Below are 17,344 nucleotides of genomic sequence, written 5' to 3' on the forward strand. Positions count from 1 at the left end.
GATTCCCCAGCTGTCGATCCATCTCTTTGGTGGTCTGCCCGTGAGTATCTTACCTATCTTGGGGTTTGCTGTGCAATGGATTTTGAGGGAGTCTAGATGGAAATATGTGAGACCGGAGATGTCGTAGGTGGGGGAGGCAACGGAGAAGACATTAAATGTCATTCAAGTAATTTTTAAACTGTAAATAAATATTGTAAACCTATAAAAATATATTGTGACACGAAAAAACAATTCATAAATTAAATTTATATCCAAATATAACTTTGGTTGGATACACGAACATAATTTTTATCCACTTCTCTATTTGGGACCCCACTGCTATTGAATGTAAATTTTTAAAAATAAATAAAAATGTTCAGTACCTTGTAAGACCCAGGAGTAGTGATTTAAGGCTCTGCTTGACAGAGAAGCAGTCGGAAGTGACGCGAGCACGGCCAGTGACGATGAGCAGCGTAAGCGCTCGCGCTGCATCTGTGAGTAGCGCCTCATGGGTCCGCTCCGACCCTCGCTGCAACACGAGAGACAGGCGCCAGCGGTGCACCTGACCGGGGAAGTTCAGCGAAGCCACTTCAAACTCACTGCACATTTAGGATAAAGGATTACACAGAGTTCATTATTAAAGATTTTTTTAAAAATATACTGGAACCTCGTTTTACAGTTTCAAAATACATAATCCGAAAATTAAATTGAAAGAAATTTTTAACATAAATTTAACAATGCGTAATAGTAATATAATTATAGTATTCGTTATTGGAATGCCCTACATCCCTCTTCTACATATTTGGCGTATATTATAATATATTTTATGTCAGTGATAGTGAATAATCATTGATACGATTTTTTAAAGTATTTTGATGATATGTTATATTTAAGAAAAAAAATAAGGTAAAAATTTTTTTTTTTTTAAAATCCAGAATTGATTTCTATGCAAGGAAACCTCTCCAGGATTATTTTATTTTTTGTATACTTTTTTGCAGTTTTGTTTTTTAAACAGTAGGTACTGTGGAATGTATCCCTGTGTAAAAAGAGGTTCCAGTGTATTTGCATTCTTATTTAACCCTTGTGTGGTTAAGATGTAGCATGAGTCTACATAGAATACAAGACTTGATATATCGTCGGTAATAATGCAATACCGCGTACCCTCATTTTATAACTAGAATGCTTTTACCGCACAAATTCATTCCGGGACTAAGAGCTGTTAGTTTTAAATTATTTATATTTTTACTATAAATAATAATTTTTCTAATACTCCAGCGGTATTTATGGTCCTAAATACCTGCGTGAAAAATTTCAACGCTTATCAGTTCATGGTTTACCTCTTCGTTCTCATTCTCAAGGCACTCTCTTAATACCCATACACAATTCCTCTTTCTTCCCTAACTCATATAGTGTCCATGCGGCTCGACTGTGGAATCATCTCCCATCCACCATCAAAGATGTTACTACATTATCTCTGTTTAAATCACGTCTGAAGAAACATCTCCTTTCTCTTCCTTAATCTCTCCTCCTTTCCTTTTTCCTCTTTCCTCTTTTTTCCTTTTTCCCATTAAGTAATAGTTTTGATTTAAGGTAATTTATAAACAAATACGTTTATTTCTATTTTTATATATTTTTAACTTTTTAATCTTTTTTTTTCTTCTATTGAATATGTTCTGTAACTTGAATTATAAAAACAAAACTTTTATTTTATTGGTTGGTTGGAAGAAATTGCCATTTGGCAATAAGCCCGCCAATGTACAAATAACATTATGTACAAAAAGTTAAATAAATAAATATGGTAGGTTAAAATAGCAAGTAATATATTAATATAACAGTTTTTAGATTCCCCCCTAAATAAACAAAATTTATGGTTATGTGGTATTGCAATATCACTGACGATATGTCTGTTATTTTTTTAAAATAATGAAGTCGTATTTTACTATAACAGGCCTAAATTATAGGATTATTTTTACAAATTATGGAAAATAGATTATAAAACTGTATTATATACACATACAATTTTTGTTTTTAAATACCTTAATTTAAAAAAAAAACATGTAATCTTGCGTTTAATGAAACACAATGTTACAGCACCGTCTCCTGAGGGATTTTTTAGTATAGTCTTTAAAGAGTTAAATATTTGTCTCAATTTTGGGGTTATTTTCAACTAATTATATTGACTGCTAAAAAATAGCAACAAGGTTGTGGTAGAACAGGGATCGAACCTCGGATCTCTGATCCAGGGTAGGTGACACAACGACAACCTGGTTTAATATTTTGAGTGTGTATGTCCAAATCTTCGTAGGCAAGTATTGAAGGAACTCTATTTTCAGGTGTTTCTTAGTATAAATAATTTGGATGAATCTCAATTACATTAATAAAGGCTTGATGTCTTTTTCGTAACAAAAATAAACAGACGGATAAAAAAAAAAATATATATATATATAATGGAACACAATTTGTAAAGTAATCACTTAAACCAGCTAATTCCAATATTAATGTGCATATTTCGAATAATTGAGAAGTGAATTATATACAAAATACATTCAATTGTTATTATTCAATCCAATAGAACATTGAAACTTGAAAAACACTAAAACGCAACTTTTATTAAAAAAATTATAAAACATATTAACTTTCCAATCTGAATTTTTCGGAGAATGCAAACAAATTTTAAAATAAATCAATTTTCTAATCAAATCAATTTACAATATATATTTCTTCTGACATGCCTTAAATTCATTCTTAACATCGATTTTGAAAGACATTACAGAATATCACCTTACACATGTGGGTACACAAACATGCATCTATTTTGTGACATGCCTAAAGTTATGGGACATCTAAACAGAAAAATTAAATTTAACATAGTACAGTGATAATCTAAAAGTTAAAATGTGAAGGTAAATCTAATTAATGAGCTAAAAATATATTTAAACATAGAATCAGTTTTTTTTTTTTTAATATATGGATTTTCTAGATCAAAATTGTCATCAAGAAAACATTGTTCTTTTGAATGGTGATTGTTTAAAGTCATCCATAATTGCAATTTTTTTTTTAACTCAACATCTTGCAAATTGTGTTTTTCTGAATTTTCACATTCCAGAGTCCATCATCGGCGTTGTTGTACGCTGGATGTCTGCATTGCGATCTGAAACGTCGGCAAAGAGTGTGTACGACACAAGGTACGACAACCCAGAAAAACTCAATGTGCATCTGATTGGCCGTGAAAATTTAAGGATTTGAATAATTCAACATTGAAAAATATCACTTGTCAATATAGTTTTTGCTTTAGATATCAATACAAATCTAATATTACATCTAATACACAGAATTTGATCTAGATAATCATAAATGAATGAAGTGATTCATGGGCTTGTGCACAGAAAGCAAAATGAAAACACAATCACAAATTCACATGGTGAAGATGAAGAAATAAACAATGACAATAGTGAATTGTAAAATTTTAAACATTAGGGAGCAAAACGTACCCCCTCCGACGGATTGATTCCAATTGGATAGAATTTAGCATCTTGGCTTTTCCGTATTTATCCTTTGGCGGGCTTCGGGATAGCAACATTATGTGGTCAATATAATGGACATGATCTTCCCAAATGGCTCAGGAAATGGTGTGTGAAAATGATGCATGTTCCAAATATGTATGTACGAATAAAAGAAAGCATTTGAAATCTATGTTTGTCTAATGCCACTAATGTGATTGTGGGCCAAAAGGGATAACATAATCATTTTTAATCAATCTGGCAAAATAAATCTGTGATGAGTTATATGTATAAATAAGAGATAAATCTACAAAAAAACATTTTTTACCTCTTAAGAAGGATAAATTTAACCTAGGGTACAAATATTAATGTTGCATTTCCTATTGTCACGTTAAATGATTATGTTTCTTCAGTTCTTAAAGTGAAGAACATTATTTAAAATAATACAGTGCGGAGCAACATATTATGTAATATTATAACAAATTATATTTTATGAGTTTATATTACGGGTTAACTATTCGGTTGTACACACATGTAAAATAAGGTAGAAGCCGACACATAAAAGGTATGCATTTGTGTGACAACGAATTTAGACAAGTATTGGATACATCAATATATGCGATGAGTTTTTACAATAATCAATCACTTAAAAATGACATGTTACAAGTAAGCGTCAAATAAGTGAGATATAAAACACTTGTCGATTTTGGCAAAGTGGAATGTGAAGTAATTGTGCGTATATTTGAACAGGAAAGGGTGGATAAAATAAGAGACAATCCTTACCCCCTTTCTCGTACACATTCCAAATGCTTGTGTCCCAACCTGCGTGGCTCTCCACGGGCATCTGTGGCTACGGCATCCAGTTCATCAAACGAGGGGGTGAGAAACAAGTCCTGGAGATTTGGCCTCTTGGGACGCCCGGTGCCATCACCGCTCGAGCCCACGGATGTTGGCAAAACTAACAAAATAAAAATATCCATTTTAGAAACATACAGAACAGGTTGGAATTATTACAAAAGGGGTAGGATTTCATGTAAACTGGAATCTTATACTTTGAGTAATTTTGGGAAAATTTATAACATTTTAGCTGGAGTATTCCTCAGGAACTCGCGGATTTTTTTCACATTCGGGTTCAGAAAGGTTAAAAGAAATTACAAATATTTAGTACTTAATTAATTAGTAGAATTTGATAAATCAACCCACCCAAATAACACATTTGATATCCATCATTTCAGAAATTAAAAATGTTTTTGTGGAACATGTTATAAACATTGTAGAATTCTAATTAGATTGTTTTATTTGGTTATGAATTATAATTATTTAAATTTTAGGCAATAACTTATATTAAAAATACTGTGGTTGGTTTGAAGAAATTGTTATATTTATACATAAGTAGCATTCTGCCATACTCTCTGTAGAAAATATTTTTATAGATAGATTTCATGTAAAAAAAAATACTTGGTACAATTTCGATCGTTAAATTTGTGTCCATCAAAATCGCGTGTCTCATTTAGGAAATGACGGCTATAGCCTAGGTGAAACTAAAGTCGGATTCGTGGTGTAATGGTCAGCGCGTTTGCCTACCATGCAAGAGGTCTTGGGTTTGATTCCCGACGTCGTTAATATGATATATTTATTTAAAAGGGTATTTTTACACTAGAATATTTCATAGTACCTGCTAGAAGTTAGCGTTTATAATCACAGCTCAGGCAACGACAGGTCATAAACCTGGTAAATACCTAAATTTCCACTACCCTTTCCACTCAAGAACTTCTCATCTTTACGCTTACTGACATAGTATTTTCATTAACCACCAATAACATGAAATTTTATAAAGAGTTGATTGATAAAAAGTACAAATGTGATAAAATAAATAAAAACAACTTTGTTTTTAACCACTTCTTGTCTTTTTTCTACCAACCGGTTTCAAAGCTATAGAAGCTTCTTTATCAAAGAATACTTAACTAATGAATTCTATCCTATTTTATTTTATCAATGTTTACTAAATATTACATAGGGAGCTAATAAATCGAGTCTTTTTGTCTTGTAGTTGTCTAATGTTAATATTTTATTTTCTATGTGAAGAACTTTTAATCCAGTTTCTTTATTGAAATTATGATTATTTTCGGTGAAATCGAAAAGAAAAAAATAATAAATAACCAAATAAACAATATTTCATTTAGTCCACTAAAGAACGTATCCATCTCACATTACTTGGATCCTTACAAGACAAGAATACTTGATTTAATAGCTCCATATGTAATATTTAGTAAACATTGATAAAGAAGCTTGTATAGCTTGAAACCCGTCAGTAGAAAAATAAAAAATAAGTGATTAAGTTTTTAAAATTTATTTTATTATAATGAATAACCACAAAGTTAGTGCTTCAAATATGAATTTTATAATTGTGATAGTTTACCTATGGGGAAGGTCTTCCAGTGGTACAGAAACTCCTCAGCTACTTGCTTGATGTTATTAACAAGTTGTTCCACCTCGGGAGGGGCTCCTACCAAGTTCACATCAAACTTGATGGGCTGCTTCTCTGGCTGCAGCGGGCGCTCCGGAGGGAACAGACTGCTGGGCCGGGGGCCCTGGCCATCCGATATGGACCGGTTGAAGATGGACGTTGGGCGTGCGGGGTTACCAGCCCCGAATTCTGGCCTCATTTTCAGACTTTTACAACTGCATAACTTCACAAAACTTGGCACTCAAGATGCATCTGCCGTATAACCCAAAATCTTATACCCGAGTTTTAACTTTACGAGGATTACTTGGTATTGTATGGCAAGTATATTATTCTATTTTATTTGGCTTTCGGTGTTTTGATACTTTTTTGTTTTTAGGGTAAGCACTACAGGATAATGTTTTGGTAATTTTCATTGTGGCAGCACTTGTGACTCATCATCTGAAAGGAATAAAAAAATATATTGGTTATTAATTCTATGGAACTTTATTTGAATATAAGTAGTTACAATTCATTAAAATCTTTAATAAACCTTTGCTTATGTATGCTAGACTGAACATTTTCAAATAAAATATTCTAGTGTGCCTGCTAACACAAATGAAATTTGTATGTTTACTCGGTTTACCGAAAGGCAACTAACGCATTAAAAAACGCACTAGGCTCATTAAACATTCTAATGCGCTGTAAGAACATAAATAAAAACACAAATTGTATTCTTTAAATATTTTAAGCATGTCCAAATCTTTGTATACTAATACTGGAATTAAATACACTTAGTAGAGACCGATATCTCAACAGAAACTAAGGAATTAAACTTAACCGAGATAAAGAAATCATTGGGCAATGTGGAAATCTTGGCATTTCCAGGGTTAGTGACCTGTAGTTGGCCGGTTTAAGTGATCACTTTACACACTGTAACATTCACCGTTCTGCCTAATGTTTGTGATTTCCAAGTCTTCACAATTTTATTCATTTGTATATATCTAGACAAAGCAGGCATACTTTTACTTTGAAATTTATGTGTGTATTCGCCAAAGAAAGGAATTATACCTACTATAAATTGTATTACTTTTATAAGAAAAAATGTAAGAGAGAACGATTCGTAAATAATTTACACAAGTTACAGTACATAGGTGTATTAACTATATAATTTCAAGTGATTTAAAACAGACATTGTTTTATTGAAGAATAAGATTCCTACAGATGTAATCTTCTTGATTTCATGTTGTATGAGAATAAACAGCTAACAATTTTACAAGGGGTATTCAAACTAAAATTATAGTTCAGGATTTAAAAAATTAGGCATTCAATAATAAGACAATATTATGCTCTTTTATTGATAACCTAAGCAAAAGACAGCTCTTGCTCAAATAAAAATGACAATTGAAGTTGGGTATGATCTCAATGGATTTTAAATAAGCGCGTTTACTATGGAATATAAAGTATCGTGGAGTAAAAACATGGGATTTAGGCGAATAAATGAAGAAACTGTATGTTTAATCATGTAATATTAACAATATTTCTAAACTAAATATCTAAATGTGAAGTGTGAAGGGCCGTACCAAAATCGTTATATTATTGAACATGCACCAACAATTTGAAAAGGATCACAATTTTCACAGAATCTAAAAATACAAAGTATTTATTAAAATACTTGCACAATTAAGCAGACAAGGGAAAAACAGGAAAAAACAATACTTTACGCTCAGCTAATCATTTATTGAAAACCCGACAACGAGAGAGAAAAATTAGAACTGTTTTGCGGATTGCGGACAAAGGAGGCAGTAGGCGTTTTCACATGTGACGAATCTAAGACATCATTTGGGATAAAAATGAAGGCTTTAAATTAGTTGATTGAATTCTTTGTGTTAAAAGTTTTGTGAAAGGAAAAAATGTGTTTCAATCATTTTAAGGCTATACAGTATTTTTTTTAAAATATGATGCAATAGAAATCATTATATTAACTTAATGCTCGGTAAATAAATTTCATCGGTCAGCCATTTTGAAATATAACGCTGTCTTAAATGTTTAAGTAAAATTAATTATTTCAAATGGAGACATCTGTAGCTTAATAGAAATATTATTAGATTTGTAGATAAAGCAGATTGTAATTATTAACAAATAAATAATTTTATTTTAGCTGGAATAAAAACAAATTATTATTAAAATTACACCTCTTACTTAAAAAGGTATTATTTTAGTACGGTTATTAAAATTTAAAAACAAGAACATTGAACATACTCAACCAGAGTCATCTTTTCCACAAGGGCACTGGGGCATGAGCATGAGGCATGAGCCCAGCGGTGCTATTCTGACCCGCTCTCGTGTATTTACACGAGATAAAAGTGTTTTCTACGGCCGCGAGATCGTTTGGAATATCACGCTAGGGCCTCTAGCCTGATGGGGGCCTCAAAATTCTAAAAGGGTCCCTTTCTAAAATCTCCAACCTCTGTGTGGCTTATTGAGATGGCCCTGTACACAACCTAGACACTAAAACAAAATACACTATTTTTTTAAAAGTATTAAAAACGGCTATCTAGGCACGTTTCTAGTTAAATATGCTAAATGTGCCTGTTGGGGACATTAAAGTCACCAGAATTATGAATCCAATAATCAATACTCTTAAAATCACCGGTTTATTACGCCAAGTTTTTGTTGAGCATTTCCATCGTTTATTATATTGTCGTGGATATATATGAGTTCAAGTCCACTACATAATAAATGACCAAATTTAATAATATTATGCCAAATTAAAAAAAAAAAAAAACTACGACTAAACATAACAAATAATAAAAAAGTGTGTATGAATTAAACAATAAGTAATACAAATTTACGAATTGTTTATTATCAAATAGTAGGTTACTAGGTACATTGGACAAAAAAATACATTTAAATGCATGTATTTAATAACAGCATTGTTTTCCTTTATTTTACTTAGACAGATAGTATATATAGTTCAAGATTATTTTTTTTACATTGAACTAATATAATTTTAAGTAATATATATGTTGTTAAATAAAAAATGTAGTGAATTGTAAACTTTTTTCTTGAATCAAACAAATACATCTGGTGGCCTGCGTGGTGTAGTGGTTAAAATGCTTGAGTCGCGCACGGATGGTTCCGGGTTCGATTCCCGGTAAGATCAGAAAAATTTCTATGTGATTTTTTCCTCAATGTATTTAAATATGATTCACCACTTTAGTTGGGCCTCTTGGCCTGCTGTGGTGCAAAACAAAAGAATATATATATATTTTTTAATTTACCATATAACATATTTTATATATAAAATTAAGTTAATTTAAGGAAACCTGTTCTGAGGAGGAAATATTTCACATGTCATTCATTTTTTTTATTTTATTTCTTTTATCCTAATTTTCTTCAGCTAGATTTTGATTTATTTTTTGAAATATTGTTTGTTATCAGTTAGTGTGGAAGCATATTAAACAATTTTGCAAAAAAATAATCCTTTCACCTTTGTTCAAATGCTTTGTTAAATGAGAAATATTGAATATTCCCTGATCTGCAAATCTGTCTAGCAGAATAATTTTAGCGTATATAAGGTAAATCTCAGGCACATTTGAAATTTCCGTAGATGGGGTTTTTATTGGTACCTTGTGAATAACTTTTATTATCATCATTTTGTATACTTACACAAACCGTAAACGAAAAGTTAGGAAAATAATAATTTTAAAAATGGGAGGTGTAATTATATAATAAATCAAATTAAAGGAACGAAGAAATATCATTTGAAAATTTCGATTAGTAAAATAAAATGATTTTTTGTTGATCTAACTTTAGGTACATTTAAAACACAGACAGGTACTTCTAAGTACGAAAATGGCAAAAAAAGGTCAACGAAATTAACAACTATTTAGATATACTAAAACCATCGTTATTACAATGATCATAAGGGTGATTTTATACTACAATTTGATGTCAAATGTAATTGCAAGTCCATCCATAGACATAGACATTAGAAAAAAAGAAATAGAAAATGGTTCCTCGGATGTGTGATTAGTGGTTCAATGAACGTTCATGTTATTTTTCCTGAATGAAAACTGATTTAATAGAAGTTCTTATCAAATCTAACTAATTTTAAAGAACGAGCGTAATTATACAAAATAATATATTATTGTATACGATTTATATTCAATTAATGGGCGATCGTCTCGAAGGTATACATTTTTTACTATGCATATCGATATTTTCAAAACTATAATACGTATTTGACTCATCTTATCAAGTTCAATACGCAAAGTGTTTATATTCGAAGAATATAAACACTTCGAAAATACGATCGGGTTTAATTTTTGTTGCCGGTAAATATAAATTATGCAAACGTAATTATTTTGATCAGCTGTGTTTTGTCATTGCATGAATTTCTATCGACACGTTATGTTTGTTTGGTTTTCTTCTCGATCGTAGTTGGTTTATTCGTATCGTTCTTGTTTCATGACCAACCAAGGAATTTCTCGGAAAACTGAACACTATAGGCCGTCTAAATGGATGCCATGGATATCCAGGCTGTGGAATCTAAATTGAGTGATGTGACGGTAACTGCGATTCCCATGACAACTCAGAAACCGGCCTATAGCAATAATTCCTCGTCCACTTCGGTTCCCAATACTATAAGCTGCAGCAGCATCAACTCGGTCACGCCCAAGGAGAAGGATAAGGACAACGGAGTGTCCAAATACGCCCAGTTGTTGGCGGTGATCGAGGAGATGGGGAAGGACGTCCGCCCCAGCTACTCGGGCAGTCGGAGTTCCGCGGAGAGACTGAAGCGCGGGATAGTGAACGCCAGGATACTCGTCAGGGAATGTCTCATGGAGACGGAGAGATCAGCTCGCCAATAGTCTCTCGAATTCCAGTATTTGTCGCGGCGGTACATTTTCTGTGACTGGGAAACTTAACTGCGCTCAGTAATAAGTTTCTTTAAACTGATATTGTATACTTTAGTTAATATTATAGAGTATTTCAATATACCCGCATTTAAAATAAGGATAAGTAATATAGTACTTGGAAGAGCTACCTCACTGTTGATTGCTTAGTATTTGCCGGGAGTTTCCGTTCCGGGAATGGGGCGACCGATCTCCCCAGCTGTGAATTTTATTTGATGTAAACAAATTACGTATTGGACTTGGTACACAAAACTGGCGCTCACAGAATTATGCGTTCGCATATTTCTCAACGAGTATACGAGATAAATATACCAATATAGCACATTTACATAGTTATAGAATAGGTTTTGATTGTCCAATTCACTCTGAGTGTTATACAATATTGATGGAATATGGTAATTGGTATTGTAAATGGCTATTTAAATTTTATAAGGATAGTAATTTTTTGAGCTTTTAAAGTACAAATTGAGTGTTTTAAATTTTATGAATACTTATGGATTGTTTCTAAATAAATATTACACATATTTTAATTTGAAATTGTACCATATTTACCTCATGTATACACTTTGGATTAAGAAAACATAAATTTATCATAATTTTGGATTATACAATATCAACTATAATAATACATTGACGAACTGTTCACTTCCTACCTCATTATCACACTATGTAAACCTTCAGATGTTCAATGTATAACCGGAGAGATGTTCCCTTTTGGTAGAAACAATGACCAATAAATTAATAACCTCTGCCACAGTATAAAGTTACAATTCACATTTCCCATGAAGCGTGATTTTACAATCTGCTGTTTTAGTGTGCATTTAAATAGTGATAATTTGTACATTATTAATCTTGATCATGTTAAATGTATACAAAAGTTTAACTATTTTAGATCCAGAACATTTACCCGCTATGGATAACATTCAATTATACTTATAGCGTGTTTTTATATTTTATGTGAATAACGAAATGGTTAAATATTATAATTAAGTTATTTTGTATAAAATAAGTATCCCCTATCTACAATAAGGCTTCGAAATGTTTCGTTTTTGTGAAAATTCAGATTTAAATCATTCATTATATTTATAGTCCACTTAAAATTATTGATGATCTCAATTTCAAAAGGTATGTCTTAACGAGAAATAGCTGTTAACATTATTAATATTTCAATTAAAGACAATTAGCATTGATTTTTTTTATTGATAGATGTAAATTTTGTGATTTTTTCTAAACTAATTCTTGATCAAATCATCCTCTTGATATTATATTATTTCGCAAGTTGTAATTATGTTCGGTTGGGACCAAAAATCATTATAAAAAGAAACCCACACAATATAAAAGTAGTTTACGATACGCAAGTCAAAAGAAACTTTTGAAAATGTGTTGGAACATTTGGTTAGTTTAAATTGAAAAGACAAAAATAGTCACATTTATTAGTTAGACCCGAGTTAATTCTGATTTCGCTCGCATTGTTGAACTACTTATTTGATGTAAGCCTCCAAATTATGCAGTCTTGTACACACTACCACTACCAAGCCAAAATAATATGTTACCATGTATATTATTACATATTAAGAATATTTATCCGACATCCGGTATATTTACTTCAAAGTGCTTTCTGTCGATCTGTCCAATCTTAGTACAAATTATTAATGTCAGTTGAATAAAGTAACCAAAAATGGAAGGTTTACAAATTAGGTCTATTCGATTTTACAATTTTCTCAGAAAATAGTTACATAGGTTAAAGTATTTTTATGCATTTTCTGAGTGGATACCAATCTAATAATGTTGATGTAATTGTTACTTAGTGGATCTATTTTACAGTGTATTTTTTTAAACATATTAAAGAAGATTATCCTATAGACATTTTTCTTTAATTTAATCCTTATTTCATATGACCTTTGTTCAATGAAGACACAAAATTGCATTTTGAGTTAGGCTTATCTAATATATTTTTTAAATGTGAAAGCACAAAGCTAAGCTATTTAATGTGAGAGTACCCCGTGCAAATAAATATATCTACTATTACTGTTTTTTTTTAGCTTGATAAAATTTCAGTTTTAATAAGAATTATCGATCATCTTTCTTAAAGTTGACTGCTTAGGAGAAAGCGTTTTATTGTCAACAAAGAATATTAAAACTAAAGTGAAGAGTGTGATGGGGACACCTTTCATTAAAATTATTTTTAATATCTACCATGTCAACTGAAATTCAGAAATATGAGGTCAAAGATTTTAATGCAAGTTACTGCAAATTCAAAATGTGATTTAGTGTTTAGTCAGTGGTTCCCAGTCGACCAACCCATCCTTACTCACAACTCGCAACATAACTAGTTAATATTTTACAATGTGCAATTTATTTCAAACATGACAATGGAAGAGTACAAAAATTAAGTAAATATAAACAAGCAAATTAATCGACTAGTTAAAATGTCTTTCCATGGTCATCTGCACTAGAAAAAGTGTATGTGCTAATATTTGAACAATACACGAAATGTATATAATCTTTTTTTGTGCATGTACTAATTACAAATATGTTATTCTTCGGTTGTTGTTTTTTTAATGTTAAAACATTTTAATTAAAAAGACAATATTCTCTCACTGGGTGTGCTGAGTTTTTAAAATTTGATTTCAAATAGTAGTTCAGTTATTTAAAATATTATTACTTCCTGGGCCCCGATTACAATGGGAAGTTAACAGAGTTATCTTCGACTGTCTATAAAGAAAAACCGATATTTGTGTACGAAAATGAGTATTTTAAAGTATCTTCGTCAGTTACCTTTAATTGAACATGTTTATAAGAAAAAAATGTTGGCATATTCTGCTTTTTATACAGTAAACTTAATTTTACTTTGTAGATAAAATTGAAGATAAATGTTAACTTCCCATTGTAATCGGGGCCCTGTAGTGTTCAAAAGGTGTATGCAATTCAGTTTGTACATAGTATAAGTAGCAAAAAAATAGTTCCAACTATAAGAATCGAGGTTGAATTTAATATTTTTAAAAAAACATTGACAGAAAAGCTAATGGGTCTCAATCACTTTTTCAAAAAAAATTACTGTTTACATAAAAAAAATATTTTTATATTATTAGTGGCGATGTCAGAACCCATTGTGAAAACTCTGCTTTCATGGAATACTGTCTACAGTGCTGATTCTGTTGAATGGTGTCCAATAGAATCTTATTATAACATCTTGGTATGTGGGACTTATCAACTCGAAAAGGACAGTGAAGAGAATCTGCAAGGTATATATATTTTTTTTTCTGAAAAGTCTCAATTTTATTGCAATGGTGTCCTAAATGTTTTATTGGGATTTCTTGGAGTCGCAAAAGCATGTCGAGGTTAACTAGATGATTCCTAGAAGTATAAAAAATACTAAACATAGATTTGCAGTGTGGTTAATCAACATTCTTAAAACCACATACAAGTTGCATTAATGTCGTCTGGGGTCTCCTTTCCTTATTGTTACTATGTACGCTTTTAAAACTCTTATTTGCATAATATATATTTTTTTAACACCACATCAATCATTTGCCATTTGCAAAATATAAAAATAATATTATACTTGCACATTTAAAAAATAATATTCTAAATAACAAACCTCCAGAAAAACGTACTTTAGCACATGTGCCCCTATCAAGTAACATAATATTGGACTTGTGTTTTTTAAACATTATAATATAGTGGGGTACAACTATATTATAGGTACTGCAGCTAGGTACTTTAAAAATCTTTTTTTTTGAGCTGTCTACAAAAAGCACATATTTGTATCTTCCTCCATGAATGCTACAAATAGGCAAGTCGTGATTCATTACAGTCAAATCATCATAACTGTAATGAATTACGACTTGCCTATTTGTAGCATTTATGAAGGAGGATACAAAATGTGCTTTTAGTGGGTAATTTACAAAAGCTGATTTTGAAGTTACCTATTTTTAGTAATTACCTGCGATATTATGTGAACGAAATTTTACAGCCTGAATAAACTATTTGCGAGTTTAGACATACAGTTTTAAATTCTCTGAACGACATCTCACCCAGTCAAAAATAAAAACACATAATAATCTTCCCTGTTATGACATAGCTGATATTATAACAGTTATAAACAATGATTTTCCAGATAAAGCAGAATCTCAAAAACGTGTGGGGAGAATTTATCTCTTCACAGTTAAAGATGCCACGGAAACATTGGAACCAATTCAAACTATCGAAGTATCAGCAGTTTTAGATCAAAAATGGTGCCAACATTTAATAAATGAGTCTCCATACTTGGCTGTGGTTAATGCAGCTGGGTTTTTACAAATATATCGACTTTCAATATATGAATCAATCAAGTTACATCTTGTAACTGAAATTAATATTAGCATAGAGACAAAAGTCTTAGCATTATCACTTGATTGGTCTACAAGCAAAGAGAGTTCTGAAGAACCTCTTATAGTTGTAAGTGATTCAGGTGGAAATATAACCCTCTGCAAATTTCTCAATGGAACCACGATTGTACAAATAAAATCTTGGAATGCACATGATTTTGAAGCATGGATATGTGCCTTTGATTATTGGGATCCGGCAGTCATTTATACAGGTGAGTTTAAGTTGGTATCTTACAACCATATATTATTAAAAATCTCCTCTCGTGTTGTCATTTACTAACTTTGGCAAAAAATAAATGTGAAACTAAAGGTGGTTTCATTTTGTCGGTCTGAAATTTAACTTGAATTTAATAAGCTTAATTGATTTTTTGTAGGCGGTGATGACTGTTGTTTTAAAGTTTATGATATACGCTGCGGCAATGACCCAAAAGTCGTCAATAGATGCCATAATGCGGGAGTAACCAGCCTACATTCCAATTCCAAGCAGGAACACATTCTGGCTTCGGGGAGGTAAGCTAAGTTAATTTTTTCTACCTTTAAACAAACCTAAAGGGCCGAAGGGAATAGAGTTAGTTTACCAATTACAGCATTATGTCAACCCTTTGTGATATATAAGAATGATAATTAGTTTAAGCTTTTCCGCTCAGGAAAACTCAAAATATCATCAGTTAGCGTGCATCACCGCCAATCTACAGTTTTGGCAAAACTGATATTTTCATAAGGGGGATTTTAAACTCTTATTGGATGTTCCCTAACCATACGATACGCGTGGGACCAATAGTAGGCGAGCATTCTGAAGAAAAACAATACCTCGGATCGGAGTAAATAATATTTTAAAATTTATTTTAAAAATAGTTTTTACTGTCTCCTGGAAAAAGATGATTTAGTATATTGGCGGTATCGCACGCTGACCGACGATATCATAAAGTAAAACTGCAGTTGTAATAATATGTTATTTTATTTCCGCATATAAATATTATTCAGTACATCATGAGTTGTCTTGAAAATCTGTATTTTAACAGTTACGATGAAATCTTTCGCCTTTGGGACACAAGAAAACTAAAGAGGCCAATAGTGGAGCAAGCCGTTGGAGGAGGAATATGGAGAATTAAATGGGATCCACTGGAAAATGAGGCACTGCTATTAGCTTGCATGTACGGTGGATTCCGATTAGTGGATAGCCAGCACTTCTCTACGGCTAACATTATTGCGGAATATAATGATCACTCTTCCATAGCGTATGGTGCAGATTGGTGTAAAGATGTGTTACGGATTAAAGACGAGACTGAATCCAACTATTTTCTGCACAGGACCATTGCAACATGTTCATTTTATGACTGTAAACTTAATGTAGCCCAAATAAAGTATTGATTAAAAAAACATCCCCTGGAATTTGATTGGAAATGATAGAACAATATTCAAGGTGTTTGAAAATGATTTACTTTACTACAAGTCATGACAAATATCTTTCATAATTACAATAATTATTATAACATTTGATTTATCATGTACAATACTCACTGAGACAATTAGCCGCTTTTATATAGGAATGATCTAATTCTATACATCAAATCCAACTAAAATACTTATGTCCAATATACCAAAGATTTCTTTATAGTAAAATTATGTACCAGCATTGTTTTCCAAATACTTTTCTTACATTAAAAAATTAATACAAAACACATAGCATTTAAACTTGGCAACCGTACACCGTGGTGTTTATGTACTTATATAAAGTAATTTTTTTATGCATACTGATACTATTCTTAAAAATCAACCAAGGCATTAAAATTTAATTTCAGGTGCGACCTTGTTGCCAGAGAACTAGAAGAAAATACTATTTTCTAGGTGCTTTACATCAATTCTATAATTATCTAAGCAAACCCCACTTTACAGTACTGTAAACTTCTATTCCAAGAGTTCTATATTTCATTTTATAGTTTTGTGGTGTGCTCATGTCCACAGAATAATTGTTTTTCACAGAAAAAGATATATGTTGAGTTACATTTAGCCAATGACTTTTAAGTGACTCTCATCAAATTCATAAATGTCTTACTAAAAACCATACCCAGTTTTAGAAAATCATCGATAAAAATGTCATTTACTGAAAAGTAAGTCAAAGTTTACACT

General features: G+C 31.4%; 2 protein-coding genes across 8 annotated transcripts in view; one reads left to right on the top strand and one right to left on the bottom strand.

Moving 5' to 3' along the window:
• Positions 1–7,953, bottom strand: part of LOC148283105 (uncharacterized) — a 38,857-nt gene extending 30,904 nt beyond the window's left edge. The window contains exons 1-5 of one of the 5 annotated variants that reach the window (XM_088224057.1): positions 7,642–7,953; positions 5,899–6,384; positions 4,263–4,437; positions 3,471–3,542; positions 363–578 (exon numbers count right to left, since the gene is read on the bottom strand). In XM_088224057.1, the coding sequence (XP_088080183.1) occupies positions 363–578; positions 3,471–3,542; positions 4,263–4,437; positions 5,899–6,145 (710 nt within the window). In that variant the 5' untranslated portion in view covers positions 6,146–6,384; positions 7,642–7,953. Of the gene's footprint in view, positions 1–362; positions 579–3,470; positions 3,543–4,262; positions 4,438–5,898; positions 6,385–7,505 lie in introns of all 5 variants that reach the window. The other 4 variants (XM_088224056.1, XM_088224058.1, XM_088224059.1 and 1 more) reach the window with 4 other exon arrangements.
• A 1,966-nt stretch (positions 7,954–9,919) lies between these two features.
• On the top strand, positions 9,920–16,883 carry LOC148283106 (diphthine methyltransferase-like). 3 transcript variants are annotated; one of them, XM_088224070.1, is made up of 5 exons: positions 9,920–10,118; positions 13,937–14,089; positions 14,965–15,426; positions 15,589–15,724; positions 16,237–16,883. In XM_088224070.1, the coding sequence occupies exons 1-5, from the start codon at positions 10,100–10,102 to the stop codon at positions 16,583–16,585; spliced, it is 1,119 nt and encodes a 372-aa protein (XP_088080196.1). In that variant the 5' UTR covers positions 9,920–10,099; the 3' UTR covers positions 16,586–16,883. The 3 variants fall into 3 exon arrangements, with proteins under 3 accessions (XP_088080196.1, XP_088080199.1, XP_088080197.1); XM_088224071.1 differs by lacking the exon at positions 13,937–14,089 and having other exon boundaries at positions 9,934–10,118; positions 16,237–16,723; XM_088224073.1 differs by lacking the exons at positions 13,937–14,089; positions 14,965–15,426; positions 15,589–15,724; positions 16,237–16,883 and adding an exon at positions 10,409–12,708 and having other exon boundaries at positions 9,928–10,118.
• The last annotated feature ends 461 nt before the right edge of the window (positions 16,884–17,344 follow it).

Source organism: Micrasema longulum, unplaced genomic scaffold, assembly GCF_059751315.1.
Source record: "Micrasema longulum isolate JH-2025_06_02 unplaced genomic scaffold, ASM5975131v1 h1tg000261l, whole genome shotgun sequence".
Lineage (NCBI taxonomy): Eukaryota > Metazoa > Arthropoda > Insecta > Trichoptera > Brachycentridae > Micrasema > Micrasema longulum.